Source organism: Netta rufina, assembly GCF_964035555.1.
Source record: "Netta rufina genome assembly, chromosome: 1".
NCBI lineage: Eukaryota > Metazoa > Chordata > Aves > Anseriformes > Anatidae > Netta > Netta rufina.
The window spans coordinates 147,562,450-147,587,684 of record NC_140123.1 but is presented as its reverse complement, the minus strand read 5'-3'; the positions used below and the strand labels follow the sequence as shown (position 1 = coordinate 147,587,684).

The 25,235-nt window shown below is 45.5% G+C and overlaps 1 protein-coding gene across 2 annotated transcripts in view; it reads left to right on the top strand.

Moving 5' to 3' along the window:
• The window catches only part of HIPK2 (homeodomain interacting protein kinase 2), a 122,300-nt gene that overhangs the window by 75,381 nt on the left and 21,684 nt on the right, over nt 1–25,235 (top strand). The window contains exons 3-8 of one of the 2 annotated variants that reach the window (XM_084306466.1): nt 12,454–12,577; nt 14,752–14,871; nt 15,660–15,746; nt 16,782–16,966; nt 20,717–20,879; nt 23,562–23,688. In XM_084306466.1, coding sequence (XP_084162592.1) covers nt 12,454–12,577; nt 14,752–14,871; nt 15,660–15,746; nt 16,782–16,966; nt 20,717–20,879; nt 23,562–23,688 — 806 coding nt within the window. Of the gene's footprint in view, nt 1–12,453; nt 12,578–14,751; nt 14,872–15,659; nt 15,747–16,781; nt 16,967–20,716; nt 20,880–23,468; nt 23,689–25,235 lie in introns of both variants that reach the window. The other variant, XM_084306465.1, reaches the window with a different exon arrangement.

The following is a 25,235-nucleotide window of genomic DNA, read 5'->3' as shown; positions in this document are numbered from 1 at the left end:
CTGTCTTGTTTGTTAGGAAAGCGCTCATGTCCAGCCGTCTTATTGCACCCTCAGCCTTGCCGTGTGCAGGCAGTACATCACATTTCAGGTAATTACTTACACCTTGTGCAGGAACATCACCATCCTGCCCCTGCTCGCATCCTCTGTCTGCTGGGGCTCCCCACCTGGCCAGGTACCGCTGCTGGAAACAGCACCCGCTTTGCTGCCGCGCTGGGTGAACTGAGCACTGCAATTTCTACGGCTGAAATAGATGCACGTGGAGCTCTGGGGACAGCGATGGGGACAGGGGCAGCGAAGGAGGTGACAAAACCTAAGATTTGCTGTGGACACCAAGCTGCTGGGGTGATGAATCTGTGTGCTTACACTGTTACTGGTGGCACAGGCTTAGGTAAAAGCCCCTTTAAGTGAAGATGTCGGTCCACCTGCATCCCCTGGCTGCTGGAACATGCTCTGGTTTTACCTATCAAACCCAAACTCACTCTGTTTTCAATAATTTCACAGCCTTCGAATGATCGGGTTTCTTAGAGTTGCAGTTCTGAAGTTTATAAACCCCGAACTCCTTTGTCAGGAGGAAGATAGCATGGTTGAGGCAATTCAGAGGGAAGCATATGATGTACACCAGATAAAATTGCGACATGCAAAAAATGTGAAGAATGCCAGGAAATGGTCTTGAACTGCGCAGTTGACTTAGAGGGCTAAATGGTTACAGGCAGTCGTGATAACTGAAGATACGAATGTGTACATAAGGGAGCCCTTTCTTTCAAGAAAGGGTGGATCTTTGTCTTCATGTCCTGGGAAGTACTTTTGATTGTTGTGTTCATTCCTCCGGAGTAATTACCAAACTTCCCCTCAGCCAAAACCATTCCTGATATATGGGGATTTCTTCGCCCTTTACAAGGACACTCCTGGCTACTTGCAAAACAGTCAAATTAAGAAATGACGTCCGTACTGCAGCAAGATCCAAGGACAAATTAAAAGTTAAAATTAATCAGACGGGAATCATTCCAAATTCTGCTCTTCTGTAGCAAAGAGGAGGCAAAGTTTCTTTTGTTTGTCATTTTTCTGCAGATTTTGTCTCTCCAAAATCTCTTTCGTGGGCTACCTAAAGTTTTAACATGTAGAAAATGTTTATATTTTTTTCAGAAGATCGGGGTAGCTTTAAGGATTTGTTTTGGCAAGAAAAAATTGAAACTGTAAAAGGAGACATTTGAAGAGTCCCAGAAACAAATATATGACTATGTGTTGACATGTTATGAAGGTGTTGGGAGCGACTCCTTACTTAAAATTGTGTTGAAATTTGCACTTACTGTGGATTTAAATTCATCTGCTTCACACTTTAATGATTGAATTTAGTCTCCCGGTTTGGTACAGAGATGCGTTGGAGAACAATTGAATTTTCCATGTAATGATTTTAAATGAAGAATGAACTCACTTTTGCAAAAGACTTTTATTTTACGAGTCTCCCTTCTGTTGCCCTTCCACAAGAACTGTGATTCCTTCTGAACCGTTCACACATTCGTGCTGATATCCTGCTCTTCTGTCCGGCTCCTGCGAGATGCGTGGCATCTACGGGTAGAGCCAGAGCTGAGGAGGAAACAAACTGGTGATTGGAACAGGCAGGGGCCTGAGATTTTAGGGATGATCCTTTGTCCTTCCTGAAGATTTGCTGAAACCTTCCTGCCTCATGTCCCTCTGGTACCCGGCAGTGGGGTAGCAGCACGTCCCAGCGGGGCCCATCACGGCCTGCGGGGCCCAGGCTGCGAGCTGGCTGCGGCCTGGTTGCAGGTCCTGGCTTAGCAGATGCTGAGCAGCAAGTCCCAGAGCCTGTAATTCCAGGGTGATCAGGGATTTGTAGCCAGCTTGTGAATCTTTTAGGTCAGGGACTGTTTTCTGTTTTGTTGTGTTGTTTTTTTTACAGCACCTGGTACGGTAGAGCCCTGTTTCATCCTTCCAGATATTAGCCCAAACATCAGTACAATAAAAAGTTAAATTCTGAGAGGAACATAAATTCATGTTCCTCTAATTCTGTGAAAGAACAGTGTTTTGTGTTGTTTGTTGTTTTTTTTTTTCCTCTCAGTGCTGTGCCCTGCTATTTGTACCGGGAGCTTTTATCACATGCTCTACGTTTTGCTTCGTGGTGTGTGTTTATCCTCGTAGAGCTCGAGTTAAATTTGGAAATTTTCAGCTCTCTGCTTCAGAAATAGCCAGCTCCAGTGTGCTCTGGGTACTTCCACGGGTGGGCTGGCATGCCTGGGCCTTTCCCAAAATGACTTTGTAGACCGGGTAGGTCTTCCCAGCAGAGGTCGGGTGCTGCGACTCACTGAGCTGGGCATTGAATTTTGCGAACGGTTCCTGACATAGCTCCCTACTACCTGGCTGGGTGATATTTACAGGTCATTTCACCTCAAAACCTGCCTTGCATCGCTAATACTGTTTCTTTAGAAAGACCCTTCAAACCCATGTATTATTAATGTGATTCCCGAATATCATAAATAGAAGACACGGTGGTCTAGTAGCGATGGCACGCTGTTCTCAAGGACCCCGCTTCTTTTCTTGGCGCTGCTACGCTCTCTCCATATGATCTTGGGCAAATTGCTTCCCCAATCTGTTCCATTGTCACCACACGTCGTTTTAGATCATAAATTCTCTGGAACAGACACAGTCTTTTAGCACGTCATCTTTTAATGTCTAGCGTTATGGGGCTCCAGTCTCCACTGGGACTTCTGCGTGCTACAGAAATACAAATAGTTGCTACTAATAATAATATTAAATCTGTGTGGCTCTTCAGAGATAAGTGAAGGGCAGTGCTCCTTTCTCTGAGAGGCAAGCAGGATAAGTACTTTATTTTTGTCTTTGTCTTTTTTTAATTAAAAAAAGCAGCCAGTGGACATGATTAAAAGGGAAAAAAATAAAGGAAAGCTGCAGAAATTTGATACTTTTAGCCTCAGACCTGCTACTTGCTGTGTGAAGCCAGTCTTAGGATCATGGCCAGAGCCTGGTTGTATCCCTGTTTGCCAGGGTAGAAATTGTTTGAAGCCTTATACTGGCAGTTGGCTTGGTAGTCAGCCTAATCCCATAAAACCGCCATACAGCTTGGTGCAACTTTGGGTATTTGCTGTGAGCAGAAGTCTCGGGGAACATTACAGATCCGGCCCAAGGAGCTTCACTTGGCCGATACGTGGCAGGGCTCTGGTCTGGAACGATAAGGGACTGGGCTGGAGCTGCGAGTGGCCGGATGGGAGGCATCGGAGGCAAGAAGTCAACTCCTGACTGCATCTGTGTGCCGCGGGATTTTTTAATTATTATTCCATTTCCAAAGAAGAGCAGCAGCAACAACTGAAGGTCTTAAATATTCAGCAGTGAAAACAATAGATTTGAAAAGGAAAACAAAAAGTTCAAGCCAGCTCTGGCATTGGTGGACATTTGGCTCTGAGGGAAGCGAGAACAGCTTGGATTTGCATAAATTGCATACTGTGGGTCAGAAAGCAGTCAGAATTATGCTTGCATTGCAGTGGCATGAATGGAAGCACATAACTGGCATTCTTCCCCTCTTGATCAGATGCCTCCTTCAGGGGATCTCTGCACCCAATGCACTGCGGCTCATCCGTTCGCTGCCTGGCATGGATGGGGCTTTTGTTTTCAAATTACAATTTTTCTATTCTCCGCTTTCTTCCATAACCTGGGAAAACCCCAGCCCGCCCTGCCATGCGTTACCCTTTGTCTGAGGGAACAACCAGAGGTCACAGTGTGCTGTTGCACCACCCCACATGCATGTTTCTGCACTTTGGGGGCAGCATGGAGCTGCTGTGCCCCAGGGTGATGGTGGTGCTCAGCATCGTGCCCCTTCTCTGAAGTGCACAGAGCCCTGAGTTTCAGAGCCCAGGCTGATGAGCATGTTCGTGATCCATCCAGCCCGGCTTTCTCTGGGGATGTACTAAGATGCACGCCCGGCTGGGACAAGCTTAGTGTGTCTCTTGGCTGAACCAGGACCCGGCTTTCTTTTCCATTATTGGGCTTAATAGCTTTTCTTGCCTCTTAAGATTTCCAGCTCAAGTGCAACAAAGACTTGCCAGTGGATTCAGATTCAGCAAAGCACTTAAATGTGTGCTTAACTTTAACTGTATCCAGTGCCCTCTGGGGGACTCAGGCAAGTATTTGCTTCAGGTTACCCATCTGGTAGAGGGCTTTGCTGAACTGGAGCCGCAGCCTCCAGCAAGCACATACAGTGCTGCTGGAAAGTTATGTCGGTCAGACAGCAGCAGCCACGTGACAGCCTTGCCATCTGCAGATCGCTCCTGTTCCCCTCTCTGCCTTAGAATTAGAATAGTTCAGCTGAAGGGGCCCACAAAGATCAAGTCCCACCCTCACAGTACAGAATTTTTTCCTAAAGTCCAGTCTGAACCTCCTCTTTATTTTGTGAGGCTTTACTCTATGTTGGCATGGCCACCCAGAGTGCCTCCTCTCTGATCCACGGTGGCTCTGCGGTGCCACTGGCCACACCAAAGGCAGAGCTTGTGGCCATGCCATGTCCTCTCCTGGGATGGTACCCACCGTGCTGTGGTCCACCCAAGGACAAAGGCAAATGGCAGCTGACAGCTACTGGTGGCTTTGAGCCTCTTGATTTATCCACAGACAAATGGTTTCACCTATTGGCATTAGGAAATCACATTGATTGGGGAGATTGTGTTTGTTTTTTTTTTCTTTGGGTCTGATAACTGAAAGGGCAAGTCCTCCTTTAATATTTTCCTGGCCTGGCCTCGGTTCTTTTGTACCTTGTCCGAAAAAGCTTTTATTTTCAAGGCACAGGGAAAATGATGTTTATAAAACAGAAAGTACGGGAATTTTCATTCCCCTCTGCCTTTAGGAGGAGGAGAGCAGCTGGTGGAGAGTGGATGAGAAAGGCTTTATCTGCTATATTTTGGTTACTGCGCTTTGAGTGATGGGTTTAATAATTGATAGAGCAATTTAGCAATGATCCATAATCCTGAAAGAAGCCTACGCTCCCCTCCCTCTGCCTCTCCCTCCCTCCAAGACTGACAGGCTGCTCTCAGTGTTTTTGTCTGCAAAATTTCATCCCTTGGTTTCTGTAAACAGCCTGACATGGGAGAGGAGAAAAAAGCAACTGTTTCTAAATCTTTTGTCTTGTTTCCACAAACAGCTGCGCTGCTTTCTCCAGCTCAGGGCTTCAGTCATTTGCTCCTGCTGAAGGGAGCTGGAGGTTTTCTCCCCGGCCCTAACCTAAATGGAATGTATATGTGCAATGTATGCATGAGAGCAGAGTGGGTCCACCCAGCAGCCACCCCTCCTTCCCCACTTAAACCCTGCGTTAAAGGCTTCTCTTCCAGGATTAACCCATGCAAATTCCTTTTCACAACAGCCTCGTGCTGACAGTCATGGCAGGCGTCAGGACCCCACTTGGGTGCCTGGTGTGTAGGTATCTGCATGAAAACCCAGTTCTGAAGATGGATGCACGCGACCTGTACTCACCCAGCTCACCCCTGCAGCAGCAAAGGGCTGTGTTTGTGGCACGTGGCGTGCATCCCTCCACAAGTTTTAGCTCTCCTAAATTCTGTGCATGATATCCATCTCTCTCTATCCACGAGAAGTACACGCAGAGAGCAGAAAAGGTGACAGAAGTAAGCAAAAGGGAAGAAGAACAGACAAGTTTTTAGGTACCAAATCTGTGTTCAGGCAAAGGGAGGAGGAAGAGGGGGAAGAAGTACAGCCTGGCAGAAAACTGGGTATAAGCATAGTCTAGTTAGATGTATCAGGTTTTCTTTTTCCATATATATATTACATAGATGTCAGATTGACAACAAGTTGTAATTAAGCATGACATCAAGTCAGCTATGCACAGCTGTATTATTCCTTAAAATTACAAGGGGCGAGGTCCTTTGGGGTACAGTGAGGTTTATGGTCTCTCCACCATGGGAGGTCTGGAAGACAAGCTGGCTGAGTGCTTGCCAGGAGGGACATAGGCATAGATGGCACTATATCGGGGCAGAGGGGCAGCGGGTGGCTTCCTGGGGTCTGGGCTAGCCCTAGGAGTCTCTGGCACAATCCTCTGGAGTATTTTCACCCATAACAGCCAGCACTGGTGGAACCTGAGCAGCGTCAAGAGATGGGTGGTTTGGTCTGCTTCTGTGATTTATGTGCTACTAAATAGCCTTAGTGTAATGATAGGTTCCTGAAGCTTGTTTGATAATTATGCCGCTCAAGTCCAGAAGTAATTCTGGTGTAACTTGCTCTGTTTTGAGAAGACAGAAAGAACTGTGTGTGCACTCGATAAAAACGCCCTGGGACCTACACCTGAACTCCCCGAAACGCTCCCAGCTATGCAGTGTTTTGCCTGGATATGTAGGAGGATCGGGGTGACCTTGCTATTGACCAGTGTGTACCTACCGTACTGCATGAAGTAGTTGAGGTGGAAAGGGGCCTCGGGGGGTCATTCAGTTCACCCTGCTGCTCCAGGTATGGTCAGCTCTGAGATCAGAGCCTGAGCTTGTCTTGCTGGAGCAAGTGATATCAAGATATGGCCTCACAAGCATGGCTGGAGGTGGGTAACCACCACCTGCCATCTGCTGGCCCTGCGGCTCGCCACACAGCCTGGGAGGCCTTTGGCCCCGCTACCGCCAGGGCCTGCATTCATCCCCAAGGTGTTTGTGGCCTTTCCAGATGAGCTCTCCCCAGCTATCATCACCCAGGTTCACCCATCCCAGGTGTGGGACTCAGCGTTTGTCCTGGCTGAGTGTCACAAAGTCCCTGTTGGCTCATGCCTCCTGCCTGCCCGGATCCCTCTGGGTGGCAGCGTGCCCTTGTGGCAAGGTCCCCCCAGTTTGGTGTCATCTGCAGGCCGGCTGAGGGTGCACTGTGCCTCCTGCCCCAGGCCAGTGATAAAGATGTTAAACAAGAAGGGTCCCAGGATAAACCCCTGCAGTACCTCACTTGCTACCAGCCTCCAGTTTATATTTATGTCCTGTAACATAAACCAGCACCGAAGGCTGAGTGGATACAGCTTCCAGTCCTCTGAGCAGATACAGATATTTTCTGATGTGTTACAAACTAATCTGGAGGGATGGGCGAGGGCAGTGTGAGCAGTTTCTGCCACCAACAGTTGCCTACAGCCTCCTTCAACAACCATCACCTAAAGGCAAGGAGCAGGCACGCTCTGTGCTGAAGGTGCCAGCCAGCATCAAGTTTTGAGTTTTTTTGTTTTGTTTTGTTTTGTTTGTCTGATCTCTATACTTGCCCATGAAGGGCTATGTTGAGACAGAGATGCTCAGCTACGGGGCCCTCCCAGAGGTGGGGAACTATTCCCAAGGGGGACAGTTTTAAAATTCAGAAAGAGCCCAGCTCTCTGAGCCCAAGTCTGTGGAAAAGAATTTTTTTGGCATTTGTTTTTAATGTCCTGTGATGTGTGGGTGAAAAAGCCGGTGAGCTAGACTGGTAATTAATTTTGCTGACAGAAACACCAGACAATGAAATTACCCTGCCACAAAGCTGGGTTGCTAAAGTAAATACTCTGCCAGCGGAAGGCCTGCAAGTAGGACAGGGTCATATGTGAGGTGCAAGCAAATGATGAGATGGTGCTTCTCTCTCTGGGGACCTGTGGGGACCCTCATGCCCTGGGTGTGGACAGAGAGGAGATGTGTGGTCCCACACTAATTGCCAGCAGTTCTCTACAGGACACAGATGCCTTCAGGTGCTGGGGCACTTGGTGGACCTAGCGCTGAGCCAAGGAGCAGGTCGTCCTTTGCTGGCCAGGGCAGTGATGTTGTCTGGGAAAGGGACGGGAGATGTGGGAATTGGGGATGGGCTGGCTGCTTCTCCCTTGGAGGTGTGTGGGAGGAACCCAGCTGAAGAGAGGGCACAAAGTGCACGAAGCCCAGCCCTTTTACGTGGTCCCCAGTGACAGGACAAGAGGCAATGGGCACAAACAGAAACACGGGAGGTCTGAGCATCAGGAAACACTGTGAGATGTGCATGAGCTGTAGACCAGGTGTTTGGGCCTGTGTGCTGAACAGTGCATTTCGCTGAGAGACATCAAAGGCAGCTCATGGCAAAGGAAGGACAGGAGGGTGAAGTTTCCTGGTTTCCCTCTGCGTGCCTTGTGCTGGAGGCTGGAATTACTGTGCTGAGGGCACTGCAGATGCACAGCCGGCACATACCAAGGTATCTGGCAGCGAGCTGCCTTTGCATGGTCTGAAACGAGGTCACCGCCAAAATTGAAAGGTTTGGTGAGCTTGTGTTTAAAACAAGCGGTATTATTGGGATGGAAAACACTTCACTGGGCAGCCATGAAGAGATTTGTTGAAGACAGAGTAAACCACACATTGCTGTTCTGGGAGAACCTGCCGCCACGTGAATTTGGGTTTGTAATTACAATACTGTGATGTGCGCACTTTAATAGAGTATTTTACCCTGTTATATAGTGTTACCAGCTGCAGAATGGAGAAATCCCACATAACAACTGCCTAAGACATGAACATGTTTTCTTTCGCCTTGGAAAAGAAAATTACAACATTCTTAGGGCAGCTGAGCTAAATCTGAGTGCTTTTAGGAATAAAAGGGTCAGTTGTGGAACGGCCTGCACACGCATTTTAGGACAGAGTTACTTAATATATTAATTATCTGTAAAAAATGGTGGGCCAGCAGTGAAGTGCCCAAGTGTGCAGATACCACAGAACTGTTTAAGTTATGCTGCAGGAACATTTAAGGGATTTGATCTGGGTTACAAACAACTTTATTCCAGACCAGTGCAGCATTGAAAGGCAGTAAGCATTTGAAGAGGAAAACTGAACTATTTCTACATAATTCTACATCTTAAATTAACTGTAGCTCCCTTGGAGAAAGGGCTGTGCATCTCAGAGGATCTCCCAGATAAAACATCTGCTGAAATGCCTAGCGTCACTCCAAAAAGCAAACAAAATACTAGGTTCAGGGAAGACTGGAATGCCAAAGCATTCTGCAAATAGCACAAAATAAGTCTGGGGAATATCCTTGCGTTTAAGACTGTTTATAGATCTGCTCAGCCTGTCTCCAGGCAGTCATGTCAGGAAGAGGAGCTGTAGAGTCAGGGGAAGGGGCTGAAACATCCACGGGATGGAAAGCTAAGAAGCCAGAAGCTGCTTCATTCAGAAAGAAGACAAGCAAGGGAGAACAAAGCAGAGAGATAAAAATACCTTGTGCTAAAAGGAAAGATGATTCAAGATCTTAGGTTTTCACCTTTAGGCCAATTCATGTGAGCATGAAGCGAGAGGTGACAAATTTAAAGCTGATAAAGGAAAATCAGGCTTTAAACAACAGACTTGAGATGTTAATTAAAGCAAAAAGTTGTCTCTGGAACTCCGTGCCACGATGTGTGATTGAAGCCAAGATCTCACCTTGCCTGAAAAAGCTGGCATGTGCTTTTGCTAAGAAAGGGAGGAGTTCTGTGTGTCTGATAAAGGTGCATATGCAGAAGGATGTCTGTGTGCAAACCAATCTCCACCTGCCAGAGGTTCGGAGGAGATTTTATCAGGGGACGAGCTGTTCCTGTGCAGGACCTGTAGCATCTCCACCACAGGGTTGGCATTGGCTGTCAGCAGGGAGTGCCAGCGGCCACTGCCGGGCAGATGGACAGACAGACGTTGCTCCCTTTGGGGTGACTCCAGCTCTCCCTTACGCATGACAAATGGGAAGTGTCCGCTAGTGGAAAGTCAGGAAGCCCGCTTGGTGCACGATACCTGTCCTTCTCTTGATGTCCTAATGACTGGTTAATTAACTTAACAAGGTTTTTTGTCTTCGGGCTGCTCCCTCTCTGTGGAAGAGCTGCAGTGAGGAAACGAAGGCAGGGCTGTGAGAAAGCCGTGACACAAACGCTGGCATCGGTGTACGCACAGCCCCGCGGCATTTAGGTCTGGCCCTGCTCACACAGGGGTTCTCACCACTGTTCCAAATTTGTCGTCGGCATTCTTCTGTTTGGGCTTTGATTGAAAGTAATGTTTAGGCTTGATAGAGTACTACAAATACCAGCTTTCAAACAGGGAAAATAAAGTAAAAATACATCACCGCCTCCCCTCTCCACAATGATAGGTCTGGTTTAATATAATGAATGACATTCTCTTAAGTTGCCTTTTATGTGTCTGAATGGTATGGATGAAATGGCATGGGCGCTGGCCTTGTGTTTTACTTCCCAACAGTGGAGATGCAAAACTTTGTTATGTGAAAAAGAAATTCTCATCTAATTGCAGAAGCTGGAGCTTTATGGAAAAACGACTGGACAGCTGAAGACTCGCAATAAAAAATGAGGAATTTTGGAATCTCAAATTCTAGGTCATCCCTTCTCGCAGGGGTCTGGAGGTGTTGGCAGCATAAGTGTGGGGAGAGAGGGGAGGAAGTGTGTGCTGCATATGACAGCAGTGCGAGTGTTTTTTTTTATGAACAGGGAGGTTTCTAGACAATATCACGTTGGGAATATCCCACCGCTAGTCCACCCCTCCGCTCCCTCCACTTGAGTTAGTGGGAGGGATCTGAAGTTCAGGCAACGCGAGGCTGAGCTCTCATTAGTGACCAGGGACATTTCGTTCACAATGTGGAAGGCAGACAGGGAGAGGCAGATGGCTTTGAATGCAGGATTTACATAGTAATGAGATTCAGGTCACCATAGCTGTCTTTTTCTCTCCGCATTTTGTCTAGGTGTCGACTAGTGTGCAGGGATGACGGAATAGGAAGGAAAGGAGGAAAATTAACCCCTTGTTCCTAAGCAGAGATTGGTGTTAGAATAAAGTTTGTCATGATGGGCTAAAGAGCAGTGGGATATGAAAACAGCAATCAAAGCTGAAATTAGAAGGGCTAAAGGTAGCTGCTTCTTAAGTTGCTGTCATGTGGTTGTTGTTTTTCTGTGTTTGTTTTGGGAATGGCACAAAGCAGACTAGCCTTAAAATCCTAGAAATTCTCTTAATTCTTACATTCCATGTCGCTAGTTTGAGAACAAATAGTTTGGGGCTTTTATCATTACAGGTCAGCCCCAAAATGGAGAAGTTTGTGTACTGAAGATAAGGCATGGATTCTTGTTACATGGCCTTTGCTTGTTTCTTTGGAAAAAAAAAATACCGTTTTGCTTGGTTTCTTAGCTAAAGACTTGTCTTCACATGACTGTGTAATAGCACGATTAAAACATAATATTTTCCACTGCAATCGGTAATCCTTAGTATGATCTCACTGGTGTCAGATCTTATCCTGATGACAGATGGGAAACTGGGAACCATGGATGGTGGCACTTGATTTGCTCAGTAGTCAACCTCAGACATTCCCCAAATATGCATCAGGGCCCAAGAAATCCTAAGGCTATTTTTAAAATGATGAAAGTTTTAAAGCAATGTGTGCTTCTTTCTCTTATCTGTCTTCTTTCTTTTTTTTTTTTCAATAGTTAGAGGAGGATGGGAAAGTTAAGTTTTCCTTTCTGTTGTGCATCACCTGACTGCGGGAGGTGAGGCTTTAAAAGACAGCGTTGCAAGATCTGCAAGAAGAGCAGGAGAGAAGCCTTAGGCGGTCCCTGTGTAAAAAAAAGGAATTATAGCACTGAACTGCGTGCGGAAATCTGGGCTGAGGTGGGGAAAGAAAGAAAGAAAGAAAAGCGACTTGGAGAAGTCTGAGCTAAGAGACTGCAGTGGTACAACATGACGGCTGCGCGGCCTGCTGCGGCCTCATCCTCATGGAGAGAGGGAGCTGAAGCTTTTACCTCCTCTGTTTCCTCAGCTGGGCTGGCTAATGTCGAGACCTGCTGAGCAGAGGTGTTTCGGTGGCCATCTTCTGAAGCAGGCAGTAACTACGTGGCGGGACTGCCGCCGCTTTTTGCCCGTTTCAGCTGAAAGAGAAGAGGAAATTTAATCAGGTGTCTGGGACAGATTGGAAAGCAAAGGCTTCTTGGCTACTTCCTCCCGAGGAACAGACTTAGATCTAATAGATCTAATTAGGTTATTTCTCTGTTTTATGCTTGCATCCATTTGTTTAAAAAGTCAGTAATCCTTTTATACCAGTCCTGTAATGATTATTTAATGTCTGGCTGTTTGTGGAGCCCTCCGAGCGCGGTGAATGGAGGATGTTTTGTAGCAGAGTCAGCGTGGTTCCTCAGCGAGCTGGGCCTGGGTGCCTCCAGGGGGGAATCTCAGCTGAGTGGCCTGGAACGTGTGCCTCGTCTTCCCTCCCGTCGAAGGAAAATAATGGCAGCTCTCCCCTTTGTAAACTGCTGTGAAATGTAAGGCCTCGGCAGGGCTCTCTCTTGACTAAATGGTGCCAGAAGATTTAGCCAAAGATAAATATTCACCATCTAATACTTGGTCGGCAGGTACTTTGCCAGCAGGCAGAGGAGCCCTGCAGTAGGAGCAGGACCACTTGTTGACAGCAAGCAGCATCTCGAGTGTGAGCAGATCTGTGCTGGTGGCTAACGTTTTCTAACCTATTCCTTTGCAGAGCCCCTGAAATCATCCTTGGTTTACCATTTTGTGAAGCAATCGATATGTGGTCATTGGGATGTGTCATTGCAGAGCTGTTCTTGGGCTGGCCTTTGTACCCAGGAGCTTCAGAGTACGATCAGGTTGGTATTGATGTCGCCCTGGCTATTGATAAGAGCTAAAATGTTTGTGGCCTTTTTTTTCCCCTTTTTTCACAGTGAACAGATGCCAACTTTTCCCGTTTTGCTAACAGGAGATATTTGCATGCAATTCTTACCCTCCTGAGTCAACTTTTCCATTATCCACCCGGAGTACTCTAGGTAGCCAGTGTGCTATTCAGCATGCTGACTATTAAGAACTGACTGCCTAAGTGAATTCTCAATCAAGAGTAAACGTTCCCGTTGGCTAGAGAGCTCTGTACATGTCTCTAATCATTGAACAGAGCAGGCACCCTTTCTCTACTGTAACAGCAAGTATTAAATAAAGGTTTATTTGTTAGAAGAAACTGCATGAACTCCACTGCATTTCATAATCCCTTTTATGAGGGTGTATATTAAAAGCAATGACAAGAAAGAGAACGTTCACAGTGGTGTAGGTTTCTAGTTAATATAAGCTGTCGTGGTTCTCTCCCTATAGGCTTTTATGCTTCCTTTGTACTCCTAAAACAGATAGCACAGCGGCTTCTAGAGTCAGGGCTGCAGAACAATTTCCAGTCTGATAGTCTTCTTCCAGATGATCTTAGCTTTCTGCAAATACGGCCTGAAAAGGGTCTTTTTACTTTTAGAAAAAAAAAAAAAAAAAAAAAAGAGGGAAAAAAGAGGGTAATAAGTAAATAACTTTTTCGCATATGAAAATGTTTCTTTGACTCATCTTTCACAAACAGTATTTTTTAGCCTGAGTTTTAAATGTGGTATTTGGCAGGGGAAATATCCCGCAGTGAAGAGATGGGCCATTAGTGATTCCAAAGGAAATCAGATGTAGCTGAAAAACTTCGAAGCGTTTGAAAATCACATACCAAGCATGAAGAGCAGATTTCTTTCTCCTCCCCCCACCCCCTGCCAAAAAGTCGTAAAACACACAGCTGAAAAAGAAATCACCATATGTACCTGCCCAGCTTAACTGCGCAGCGCAAAGTTTCCTCTGCTGAAGTGCCGTGAAGGCTCCTGGGGAGCTGGGAAGGGGCAGGAGCTAAGCCTGGCCCCTCACTGCAGCCTGTGCTGCCTTGCAGCTCTCGTGCTGGGCTGCAGGAAGGCTTCTGCAACTTCTCAGGTGTTTGAGCTCCCATGGACGTAAGGAGCTGCAGAGCCCAGCAAGGCAGGCTCTGTGGGCCAGGGTCGTGAGTGTTTGGAAGACGTTGGAACCACAGCTGCTTTTTATGCCTCTATTTTGTGTTTGTTTGTTTGTTTTTTTCCTCTTCTCTGTCTCTTCTCTCAAAAACATTTTCATTTTTTCCGTAGGATTTCTAGAGTAGATGAACAGTTTACGCATTTTGCAGAGTCTGCAGTAAATTTGCAGTGCGAAATATTCAGAAGTCAGGAAATGCCAAAGTTCAGGTTTCATGTGCCACCCCAGGCGTGTGTTATATCAGTCTTTAATTATGTAATCACATACCCTCTCTCCTTTGAATAAATAAATTTAAGTCTTGGATTCTGGAAACACATGTGTAGCATCTTATAGCTGTCTGAATGCCAGCGAGGTCATAATCATGGAAGTAACCCAAATAGCAAATGAAGTCATGTAGGCGATAGAGATGAAGTACTTTACACACCATGAGGGTGTCAATGTGTTTGAGTGTATATTTCATCTAAGTTCAAAGATAGTCACTTCATAGTTTTCTGGTTTGAACTTCAAACTGCTGCTAGGAAAGGCTGTGTGCTCAGCTGGGGATAAAAACAGCAAAAGTTAGAGCGCAAATATCAAATTATTGAAATTACCTCCCAGAGAGGAGAGTGTGACATAAAAAGGTGCAAATCAGTGAAACTCACCACTGAAATCTCTGTGTTGGTCTTCCCCTCTGACCTCTAAAACCTAGGGACTTTCCTTCATCCGCAGATTTTGTGGCAGCATAACACAAGGGTAAGTTTCCATAGATGCAAATGATAAATGGAGGAATGCCGTACGGGAATTCTCTTTCCTGTCATTCCTTTCAGTGTGGGTTGTTTTATTTTTTTTTTATTTTTTGGTGAAGCCTAACCGTGCACTACGTTTTCTCTTTCTTTCTTTGTTCCATTGTTTTAAATGCCTCCTGCCCTCCTTCAAGGAAGACCTCCAGAGATCTTCACAGGATGAACAGTGACCTCTCATCCTTCTCTTACAGATTCGCTATATCTCACAGACACAGGGCTTACCAGCAGAGTATTTGTTAAGTGCAGGGACAAAGACTACAAGGTTTTTCAACAGGGATACAGACTCACCGTATCCTTTGTGGAGGCTGAAGGTAGGAAGACGTTCCCTTGTTTCTTTTACCTTGCACTTGTTGGTTGGAAGTGAGGAGACAACCGGGTCACCTCAGAGCCTAGGTGTACGCATTTTGTGATACACCACAGACACTGGGGTGGGTATGGCCCGAGGTAAAACTGCCATCACAGAAGTCTGCAGCCCTTAACTCACCTGCTTGGCACAGATTTGTGGGAAATTTAAGTCCAGAGTTCACCTGGAAATATCCCTCGAAGTACTCAATGAATTAATGTGTAATTTAAATGAAACATGCCCCGGGCAGACTTCGCTCTAATATCTACTGCACTGAGGAAAAAAAAGGAAAAAAAAAAAAGAAGGAAGAAAAAAGCAGAAAGCATTTTATTTCTGACAGTCTATCTACTATCTATATCTACTTGTAATGCAGGTGGGCCTTGAATCTCTTGTACCAGCATGTTTGCTGTATTCACTCCCTAAGGAGAGAAGCAGTGGGCTTCTGGCTGTAAGGATGAGATGCTGAGCTTCACAGTGGGGCAGGGTGTAGAAAACCTTTGGGACACCAGCCTTATCTGGGAGATGGTCCTCCTTTGGAGGAGGATCCTCTGAAGTGAAAAAGAGAAGAGAAATCTCCAAATGACACAAAATGTGTCATGTAATCACAGTGGAGAAAGTGTAGATGTTATGTGCTCAGGCAAGAGACACGTAGTGGTCTCTAATGAGGGCAGGGTGAGGCATGAGCTGGAAGTAGCACGTAATTCGTAGCTGATTGCTGGGCAGTTCTGGTCAACGCCTTTCTCCTGTTTTGAGCAGACACCAGATGATCATGAGGCAGAGACGGGGATTAAGTCGAAGGAAGCAAGGAAGTATATTTTCAACTGTTTGGATGATATGGCACAGGTAAGAGCATTGGTGAGTAACAAGCAAGACCATTTTGCATGCTTTTGGACAACACCGGGAAAGAGGAACTACATGTTTTCTGCATGTATCCCATTCTTTTCTTTGAGGAAAAAAAAAAAAAAAAAGATTATGCCTACCAAATCATCTCATTATGTACTAATTTGTAAGGGGACACATGCACAGGGGCACGTGTTTTCAATGTGCTGTAGTAAAGCAGCCTTGGAAAATGGCTAAGTCACATGTTTGAGTGTCAAAGTCCTGTGTTTTCTCTAGTCTCTCCGCAGCCCCTCCATGTGACTGCTGGCAAATCACTTCACTCCTCTGTTCTTTAATGTTTCCATTTGTAAAACAGTGACGTTGGAAATATCCTGACTGTAACAGAGCTCTGTGAAGTGTGACTGTTTTGGGGAATGAGGAGTACTAATTCACTGCGTCAGTTCCATGTGGTTGTGAAAGTTAATTCCAGCATAACCACTCCTGTGACTGTATGTCTGGAGTTGGTGCTATCAAAGGCTAGACACTGCAGCATTCACAAGCAAACATACAGAAATTGAGGAATGAAACCAGGAGAGACTACATTAACATAATTTTTTTTAATGATACCTGAATGGAATATTTCCCATAAACTTACTGCCAATTTTTATTTATTTTATACGTGTATATATTTTGCTCACAGTACACATAGTAAAATATCTGATAGCACAGTCCTTTGTATGACAAATATACTGATGGCCAGAGCTTGCCTGCTACCACATGGAAGCTGTTCATCTTCAGTGGAGGGTGACTAAGTGTTTCATTAGCCATTGACCCAAGCCAGCTGAACACTTAACAGTCTGTCTGGAGATCTGACATGCACAAGCCAGATGACAGCGTGACTAGCCACCCCGGAGTCTGCCGTGCAACTTCAGCAACTCCTTCTGCAGATATGGAGAGGCGCACAGGGCTTGTGCTCCAATGAGAAGTAAACACAGTTTGCTGAGGACCTGGCCATCTGTTTTTTCCCCTTGGTGCTCATCCTTGTCCTTTCTCTTTTAGGTGAATATGACAACAGATTTGGAAGGAAGTGATATGTTGGTGGAAAAGGCAGACCGACGGGAGTTTATAGATCTGTTAAAGAAGATGTTGACGATAGATGCCGATAAGAGAATAACACCGATTGAAACTCTGAACCATCCTTTTGTCACCATGACACACTTGCTTGATTTCCCTCACAGCACACAGTATGTGGCTTTCATTTCCCTTGGGTTTTGAACTGAGGGGTAAAGGATTGGTTGTTACTGAGACCAAATGTATCTGAGGGCTGTTTTTTAAAAAATTAAACCCTGAGTTTTAGTCTTTTTCTGGTCAAAAAAAAAAGACGATTGCCAAATCTAAGGTTGTAAGAATTGTGTTGTAGGTGCTTGGCATTTAAAACACAGCAGAGTGTACTACATTCATTATGTAAATATTCAATAATTACATATGTTTGCATTAAAATGCAGAAGAAATTATGCAATTAGTGCTGAATGTATCAGTATATCTCCAAGTAATATAGCTCTGATTGTTAGTGCAGTAATCAACCTTATCTGCAGTGGGAGCCGACCCTTCCTCCCAGAACCTTCCCATCTCGCAGGGGTCAATCTGGGGCTGTTTGCCATTTAAGGGAAGAGCTTTTTCTGCAGCAGTCTGGTTTATGGGAACAGACAGCAGGAAAAAAAAGTTCAGGTTTTGGATTTGTTGTTGCCTACCTGTGAAACTTTAAACACACTGCTCTGACCTCAGCTGCAGCATTTGTGTGATGGAGGTGGACTTCACTCCCTGATGGAGATGCGAAGAAGCATCATGCCTTCGAGCCTTACTGTTCCTTCTCCTAATGCTGTGTCAGGAAGTGTAGCAGCCTAAAATGCTGGAAACCTGCACCCAGCACATCACACTCATCCCCTGAGAAATTCACATAGGGCCAGATTTTCGAGGTGCAAAACACAGGCACATAGTGGGAGTTTTCCAAAGCACTCAAAACACCTACCTTTGAACATCCTGCTCTTACAGCTCCTTGCAGTTCAAAGTGGTTTTAGAGGCTGTCCCTTCAGTTACCAGCACAGCACCATGCTTCACTAGGTGCTAGGTGCATGGGTGCTTAAAGGCCATGAAGAGCTTGGGTACAAGAGTAATGAGGGCTGCTTAAATACTTTAGAAGATGTTTGTGTGCATACTGCGGAGCAAAAAGTTACAGTGCATCAGCTCTCCTGCCCATATCTCTGCTCTTACATACCTGCAGTACTTCAAGCTCATTTAAGGTATTTTTCTCTCTGTGAAGGAGAGGTAGCTGCTTTTTTCTTGCATTTATCACGAGGTAAGAGCAGCTGTGTACCAGAAGGTAGTGGGTTCATGATCTGCGTAGACCCAGTTTTACCCTGCTTAGACATCCCTGAGTGTTGTTATCTATAAATAGATACGAAGTGATAAAGGTAATGAAAACAAGGCAGGAGGTTTGTTGTGCTAAACAGAGAAAAAGTGAGTTTCATATAAAAACATTAAAAATGACAGTCTTTTCTAACAGCATTAATATCATATACAAAAGTCTTCTCATTTGCAAGAGCTGACTGTGTAAGAAGGAGAGATTTGTGGCATAATACGTTGCCCTTAGAAATCTTTCTGCTAACACCACAGGCAGGTCTTCAGTTTTGAGGTTCTCACTCATGGCTGCTCGGGCAAAGCCCCAGAAATGCTGAAAATGTCATTGGGACCAATATCAGTGAGAATTTTATCTGAATAAAAAATTCAGCATCGGATCTCTGAATATGAAATGTGCCAGCCGGGTGCATAACCCCACATAGCCCCTCCATGCTGGAAATGGTGATTGGTAAAGGGAGCAATAAGCTGTAACCAGCGTGGCAGGGTGATGGAAATTTTGTCTGTGATTGCCTGTGGTTTTGAGAATAGAAACTTCAAAGCCTCGAGAGGTGCAGGGACTTGTAATCTCTCTTGAAAGTAAATCAGGCAGCAAAGAAAGTGAAAATATATGGAAGATGTAGCTTCCGGAAGGAATCACTGTTGTGGCACGCTTCAGAGAGGCTGTAAGTTTGAGCAGCCCATAAGGGGCTGTTCTGCTTACTTCCAAGCAAGCAGGAAAGCGAGTTTAGCTCCCTGTCAAACATATTTGACTGTGTGGCTCTTAATTTTGGGGGTACTTTCTGGCCTGTTTTGCTCTGTGCCTTTCTTTTTTACCTTTTTTTTTTTTTTTTTTTGAGACACAGAATACAGTATTAATTAGCAGAGATTATACCATTTTACATAAAACCTTTTGGTAACATGCAATATGCCATGTACAGAAAATGTACTCTTGTCAGTGCTTTCTGCTTTTTGGAGGGGGAGTTACATTCATACTTGACTGGGAAAAGTCAATCGAATAGTCTTCTACCTTCCTTTGATAAAAGTGTTTGACTTCTCTAAATGTTCTGCAACTTACAGGTATTTCATAGTTCTTTAAAAGAGTGCAGATAATGAGCAGCTATGCACAGTGTCGAGTCTCCCTTGTCTGGAAGTGATTATGGAACAGATACAGTAATCAAGAAATTACCTGTAAGAGAGGAAAGATGATCATGTGAGTAAGAGATGAGACAGGGATAAAAAGATCCAGGTCTTCTTCCTGACCAATCCTAGCAATCATATGAGTTTGTATGAGTTTGTTCCTTTTGAAGGGACTTTTTTTTTTCCTTAAGAAGTACGTGACATGAAGTTGTCTTTACTTGCCCTGCCTTTAACAGCTTAGATGATTACAAAGGAGGTTATGCATATGGCCGAATTTTTACAGCTACAGCTGATTTTCACGGCTTGTATTTTATATTTTTATTGATTGGAATAGTGGAAATGAAATAAATCCCTTTCTATTTTTTTTTAAGTTGTATTTCAGACTCTGAGGACACATTTGTAATAAACACAAATATTGTGTAAGAGTTGTGGAAGTCATGCATAGGCTTGTAGGCCTTAGAAAAATTAGATTTTATTAAAAATACAGTTTTGCTCAAGACCACTGTACTGTTATCTCTTAAACCCCTGTGTGTCTTGGTATGGCAATTATAAAAGTGAAGTATTGACAGTTTCATGTACCAGACACCTAGAGTGCTCTAGCAATGCAGAGAGTATTTCATCTGCTTTATTGAGGACACCAAATAAGATATTTCTCAAAATTTCTGTTGCTGTACCAGTAACATTTCAAGTGAGGTCTGTATAAAGAAAGAGGCTGTAATCTTTCTCCCTAGAGATCTGATTCTCAGTTCAAGATAACCTCAGAGCCTGATTCCCTTAGGGTGTTGTTGAATCTGGTTTTGGCGTAACCTTTTGGCATATGAATCGTCCCATTCACTACAAGAGGACAGCTTGTGTGTTTTAAGATAAGCATCTGCGGAAGTGTTTAGCCAGACAGGGGCAAGGTTTTTTCTGCTCATCTGGACTGAGCCATCAGGAGCTACTTTTTAAAAGGAACAAGTAAGATTTTTCAGGGGTCCCAGTGACCAAGAACAGTCAAATTCTTCCTTGCAAGACTTTAGGCTACCTTTAGGCATACACCTGAACAGGAAGCATTAGTTGTCTTTTCCTCTCAGCCTCAAGCAGATCAGAATAAAGGCAGTGTCTCGCTTGCTTGCTTCAGTCTCTTTCACTCTTTCAAACTAGCTGGTTTGTTTTTTCCTCCTGATGTCCGAAGACTGACAGATTTGCTTCCTTTCTGTGACTTATGCTCAGTCCCATGGGGGCACTCAGGAGTCCCCGAGCAGCCACTCTCATCCTGACACCCATTTGGCCCTCTTCAGTGCAGGCAGGGTTGGTCTGACTCTCACTGGTAAAGAGACCTGCATAAAACAGCAAAGTGCATACAAGCCTAGAAAGTGCTAAGCCTGCCATTGAGACCTAACCCAGGGCTGCTGTGGTGAGCTGTTGCCTCTCCTTGTTGGTTGGTTGGTTGGCTGATTTTCTGCCTTCTCCTCGCACAGTGTCAAGTCCTGCTTCCAGAACATGGAGATCTGCAAGCGGCGGGTGAATATGTATGACACCGTGAACCAGAGCAAGACGCCATTCATCACCCACGTAGCCCCGAGCACATCCACCAACTTGACCATGACTTTTAACAACCAGCTGAACACAGTGCACAACCAGGTAAGAGCATCGGTCAGTAGCAGCCAGTGCTTGAAACACTTACATAATTGGGGCCTAAAAGACACAACACAAAGGCAGCGTCTCATTTCCCATGCAAAAAGCTGATACTCTTCTACTGTCCTTCCTCAGCTCTTCCTCATTCTTTTCTTCAGGCAAACATTAATTTCATGACCTTTCGTGTGATTGTGAAACGTTGCCCTCGTTGTTTACGTTGTTGTTGGGGGTGATAAATCCTGCTTACCTGGGAAGTTGCTATGGGGAAAAGCTCATTAGTTCCTTAATGCAGCAAGCAGGCAGGACTGCAGTGGATCAGGCAGAAGTATTTGTGATCTTACAGCACTCCTTCAAATTGGCATTAGGTAAAAAGAATTTAAACCCTTCTATAACAGACATGGCACTGTAACAGCTCAACAGGAAAGAAGATTTTAGGGGTAATGTTTATTCTTCTTTCTCATTGGTTTCACTCCAGGTGCCACAGCAGACACAGTCACCATGTTACAGAACACACTGCAAACCACACTGGTGGGCTCTGGCTTTGTAATCATACTTCGTACTCCTGCATTAGTTTTATATACCCCAGTGTTGGGCAGTGCCATGCTGACAAATTTGCTATGACTAGCAAGCTCAGTTGTTTACCACGGGCCTGTATTACAACAGCAAAAGGAAACTCTCCAGGGACAGCACTCTAGGAGACTGACGCTGACGAAATAGCAGCTATCCTTTAAGCCCTTCTGGAACTGGCTGCTTGAGATTCACTCTAGAGATTGCAGGTGGTATTGCGGAAATGGCGCTTGGCATTTCAAAAGCAGAGGAACTAAAGGATTCTGTGTGGATGTTCAGGGTGTTCCTGTGTCACTCGGAAAGCCAGACTTCATGACTCAGTTCTCGATGCATGTGATCACAGAAGGTCTTTTGGAGCAATTCATTAAGCAGATGCACGCAGAGATAGGTCATGGTTCAGTGTGAAAGAGTATTAGTTACAAACACTAGTTCCCATTCTTGACTGTTTCTGAGATGCTGACTACAAAAATTCGTGCTACATGCTCTGCTAGGCCCCAGCTGCAGGGCAGAGACACCATTTGTACCACAGTTGCTAGTAGGAAATGCAGAACTTGCTTTCATTTCCTCACAGCTCACTTGATGTTCAGACCGGCTGTGAGCTGGGGAGGTCTGTGGTAATCTGAATTTTCATAAGGGATGTGCTTTGTGAGCAGAACTGGTATCTCCAGTGTTCCTGGAAGAAGTAGTAAAAATGTTTCCAGGAAGGGCGTTCTGATTTGAACAAGCTCCAAGCCTTTTACCATCCTTTTCAACATACCACTCATCTTGGCTCCCCAGTGATCCTTGTCTCTGCAAGATCCCTGGGTTTTGCCTCCTTCCAGTTGTGACTCCCCAGATCAGCAGTGTGGGAGCTGTTGTGGTTGCTGCTGGGCGTGTTGCACAGGGGAACAGATCACACTTCTCTGCCTCTGCACGGAGCGGGAAGGAGGAGGAAGAAGAAACGTTTCACCAGGGTGTCTCTTGTGGCTGTGCAGCATGGGTACCCCTCCCCAGCCCAGTGGCAAACAGGGCAGTGCTTAGTGCTGGGCCTGCTGCCTCCTACAGCTGGGATCAAGGCTTCATCTCGGTCTTCTTCATACATTCACTGTGAGATAAGTGTTTTCTGACTCGTCGCCAGCAGTGGTGCTGCTGTGTTTGGATGGGAGGGGTAGCAGGGAGGAGAAAGATGGGCTCTGTTGTGGTAGATCCTATTTGCATAGACCTGAATGCTAAGGGCATATTTTTATAGAGCAGTGGCAAAGCTGTTTAGGGGTTGTTTGTCTGCGACTGCTGCAGACTCGGTCCAAGTAATACACAAGTCACCATGAGATTTCTAAATGTTTTGCAGAACATTGTGCTGATATTTGTGACTGTGCAACATCCCCTGCTGGAGTTCCTGCTCTGAGAGGTTTTAAAGTCAAGCCAAGCAAAATTTGGACTTTGAAAGTATTATTGCTATCTAATGTTATACTTCTGATTCCTCCAGATTCAAACGTAATTTGAGGGGCATGTACCAGCTTAGATACAAGGCAGAGGAAAGGCTGTAATCCACCTCTTAGGGTGAGGCTTTGCAGGGAACGGAGGTGCCAAGTTTCTTTTACCTCAGCAGTGTGAGCTTCTTGTAGAGCTGTGTGTGTGATGAGAGAACAACACGATCTGAGGGTAGTAGCATTTTCTGAACCCATCTTCTTCGTGCTGCAAACCAGAGCCAGTTGGGGTCTGGCTGCGGCTAGAGCTCTGCTTTGGAGAACACGCTGTTTCTGAGCAGTCCACAGCAGCGCTGTGTAGCCATGGGTCCCATGGCATGGTACAGCTGCTATTATTCGGGTAAACCATGTTCCTTTCCCCCTTGCTGCCCTCATCTCTGTGCTCCTCAGTGTCCTGCTCCACCCTTTGTTTGTTTTCAGTTTGCTGTTTTTTTTATTTACATTTTTTTTTTTACTTTATCTTACACTATCTTACTTTCTTATTTTAGTTTTGGATTTTGCTTTTTTTCCCATCTCCCTCATTTTTTTGTTTGTTTTTGTTTAATTCCCGTCATTCCTTTAGACCACCAACCTGGCTCCCACCTCCTCCAGTGCCACTATTTCCTTAGCCAACCCCGAAGTCTCCATACTAAATTACCAATCTGCACTCTACCAGCCCTCAGCGGCGTCCATGGCTGCGGTGGCCCAGCGGAGCATGCCCCTGCAGACAGGAACAGCGCAGATCTGTGCCCGGCCCGACCCCTTCCAGCAAGCTCTCATCGTCTGCCCACCAGGCTTCCAAGGTAGGTAACAGCTTCACCAGGTCTTGGCCACCCCCTGCCCTGTCCCCACTGCTCATTTATTTAGTTCTTGTTTGAAACAAGCTTCCTTAGTGCAGATCATATGGAAGAAAAACTGATCATTGAGGTTGTTGCAGGCTACTTGGATGTCAATGGGGTGAAATGTCTGCAATAGCAGAGGATTTTGCAAACATATGTTGCCTTCACCTCATGGGTTGGAGGTGGCTGGTCTAAAACAATGGGGCAGGCGCTGGTATCTCCAGTGGGAGGGGTAGGGAGTGAGGGAGAACTTGTAATATTTGTCATCCTTTGCCCTGAACAGAAATTTTGAGGATCTTCTGCCTTACCTTGGCGAACTTGAAAAGTTTCCCCGACAATAACAATTCATTAGGGCATAAATAACTGCTTCATCGTTTCTTGTTAACCCAGATGTTAAAAGGGCAACTCAGGAAGTTAATGCAGTGCGGAGCATGGTGCTGGTAGGGATGAGGGCCTGCCCCCATGACAGGCACTTCCCTGCTGCACACAGCTCTGCCTGTGTATACCAGTGGAAGGTACTGCTGTCCACTCCCAGACTGAAAACCTTGGTTTGCATACTTGATGTTCCTGTCTGGACTAGACACATGCACAGGCAGTGACTCCAATAACTGTACAGGAGCAATTCTGGAGATGAGTTGCTGCCTTGATTTAGGAGTAGTAGCATGTTCACTAAGAGCACTAGCTAGTGTCAACTGATATATCACGCCTCTGTACTCCCAGTGTGCAGACCCTGCCCGTAAGACAAGTCGGTTGATGACCAGTCGTAGACACTTGTCCTTCTCTTGACTACACACTGCAGTAATTTTGTAAAACTAGCCAGCTATCTGTAGGAAGCTACAAGGTCTACATAGACCTTGGTTCAGGTGGTGCAAATTTTGCTATTCATTTTTCCAAGCCTCTCTGTACATCTGTCTCTAGGCACTTGTTAAATGTTCTGCAAGATTATCAAAGCTCTTTTGAACTGGGGGAGTTTAGTTAGACCTCTTCTACATAGTTAAAATGCATCTCAGGGGTTTGACTTCAGAAGCGTATTGCCAGCACATGTAAGCTAACATCTTCAGCTTGCTGTCTTGAGAAAACTCTAAAAGAGTGAAGGTAGCATGGGCTGTGCTGTGCACTAAGGTGGTGGAGTGGGGAGCTTTCCCCAGCTCAGTTAGGCTAATGCACAGCTAGGCCAGCAATGGTTGGAGGTTGAGGTGCACTAGGTCAAACACAGCCAAATAAGAGTCTTCTCAATATAACTCCTGGGAAGCCGTGCAAGGGAAAACCACTCATCCAAGACAAGACTGAGTTAGTGCACAGTTCTGGATGCCCATCCCACTGTCCCTCTTTGGTCACAAGAGAACATTCTCACATAGCAACGTTTTTTGGCTGGCAATGACCATTTTCTGTTGTCAAACCAGAGAAAAGTCATCTAAGAGAAACCACTCCCTCCCCTCTCTTCCTTTTCTCCTTGTACACATGGCATTGAATTTTTTCCCCTGGATTTGAGATAACCTAAAAATATGAAA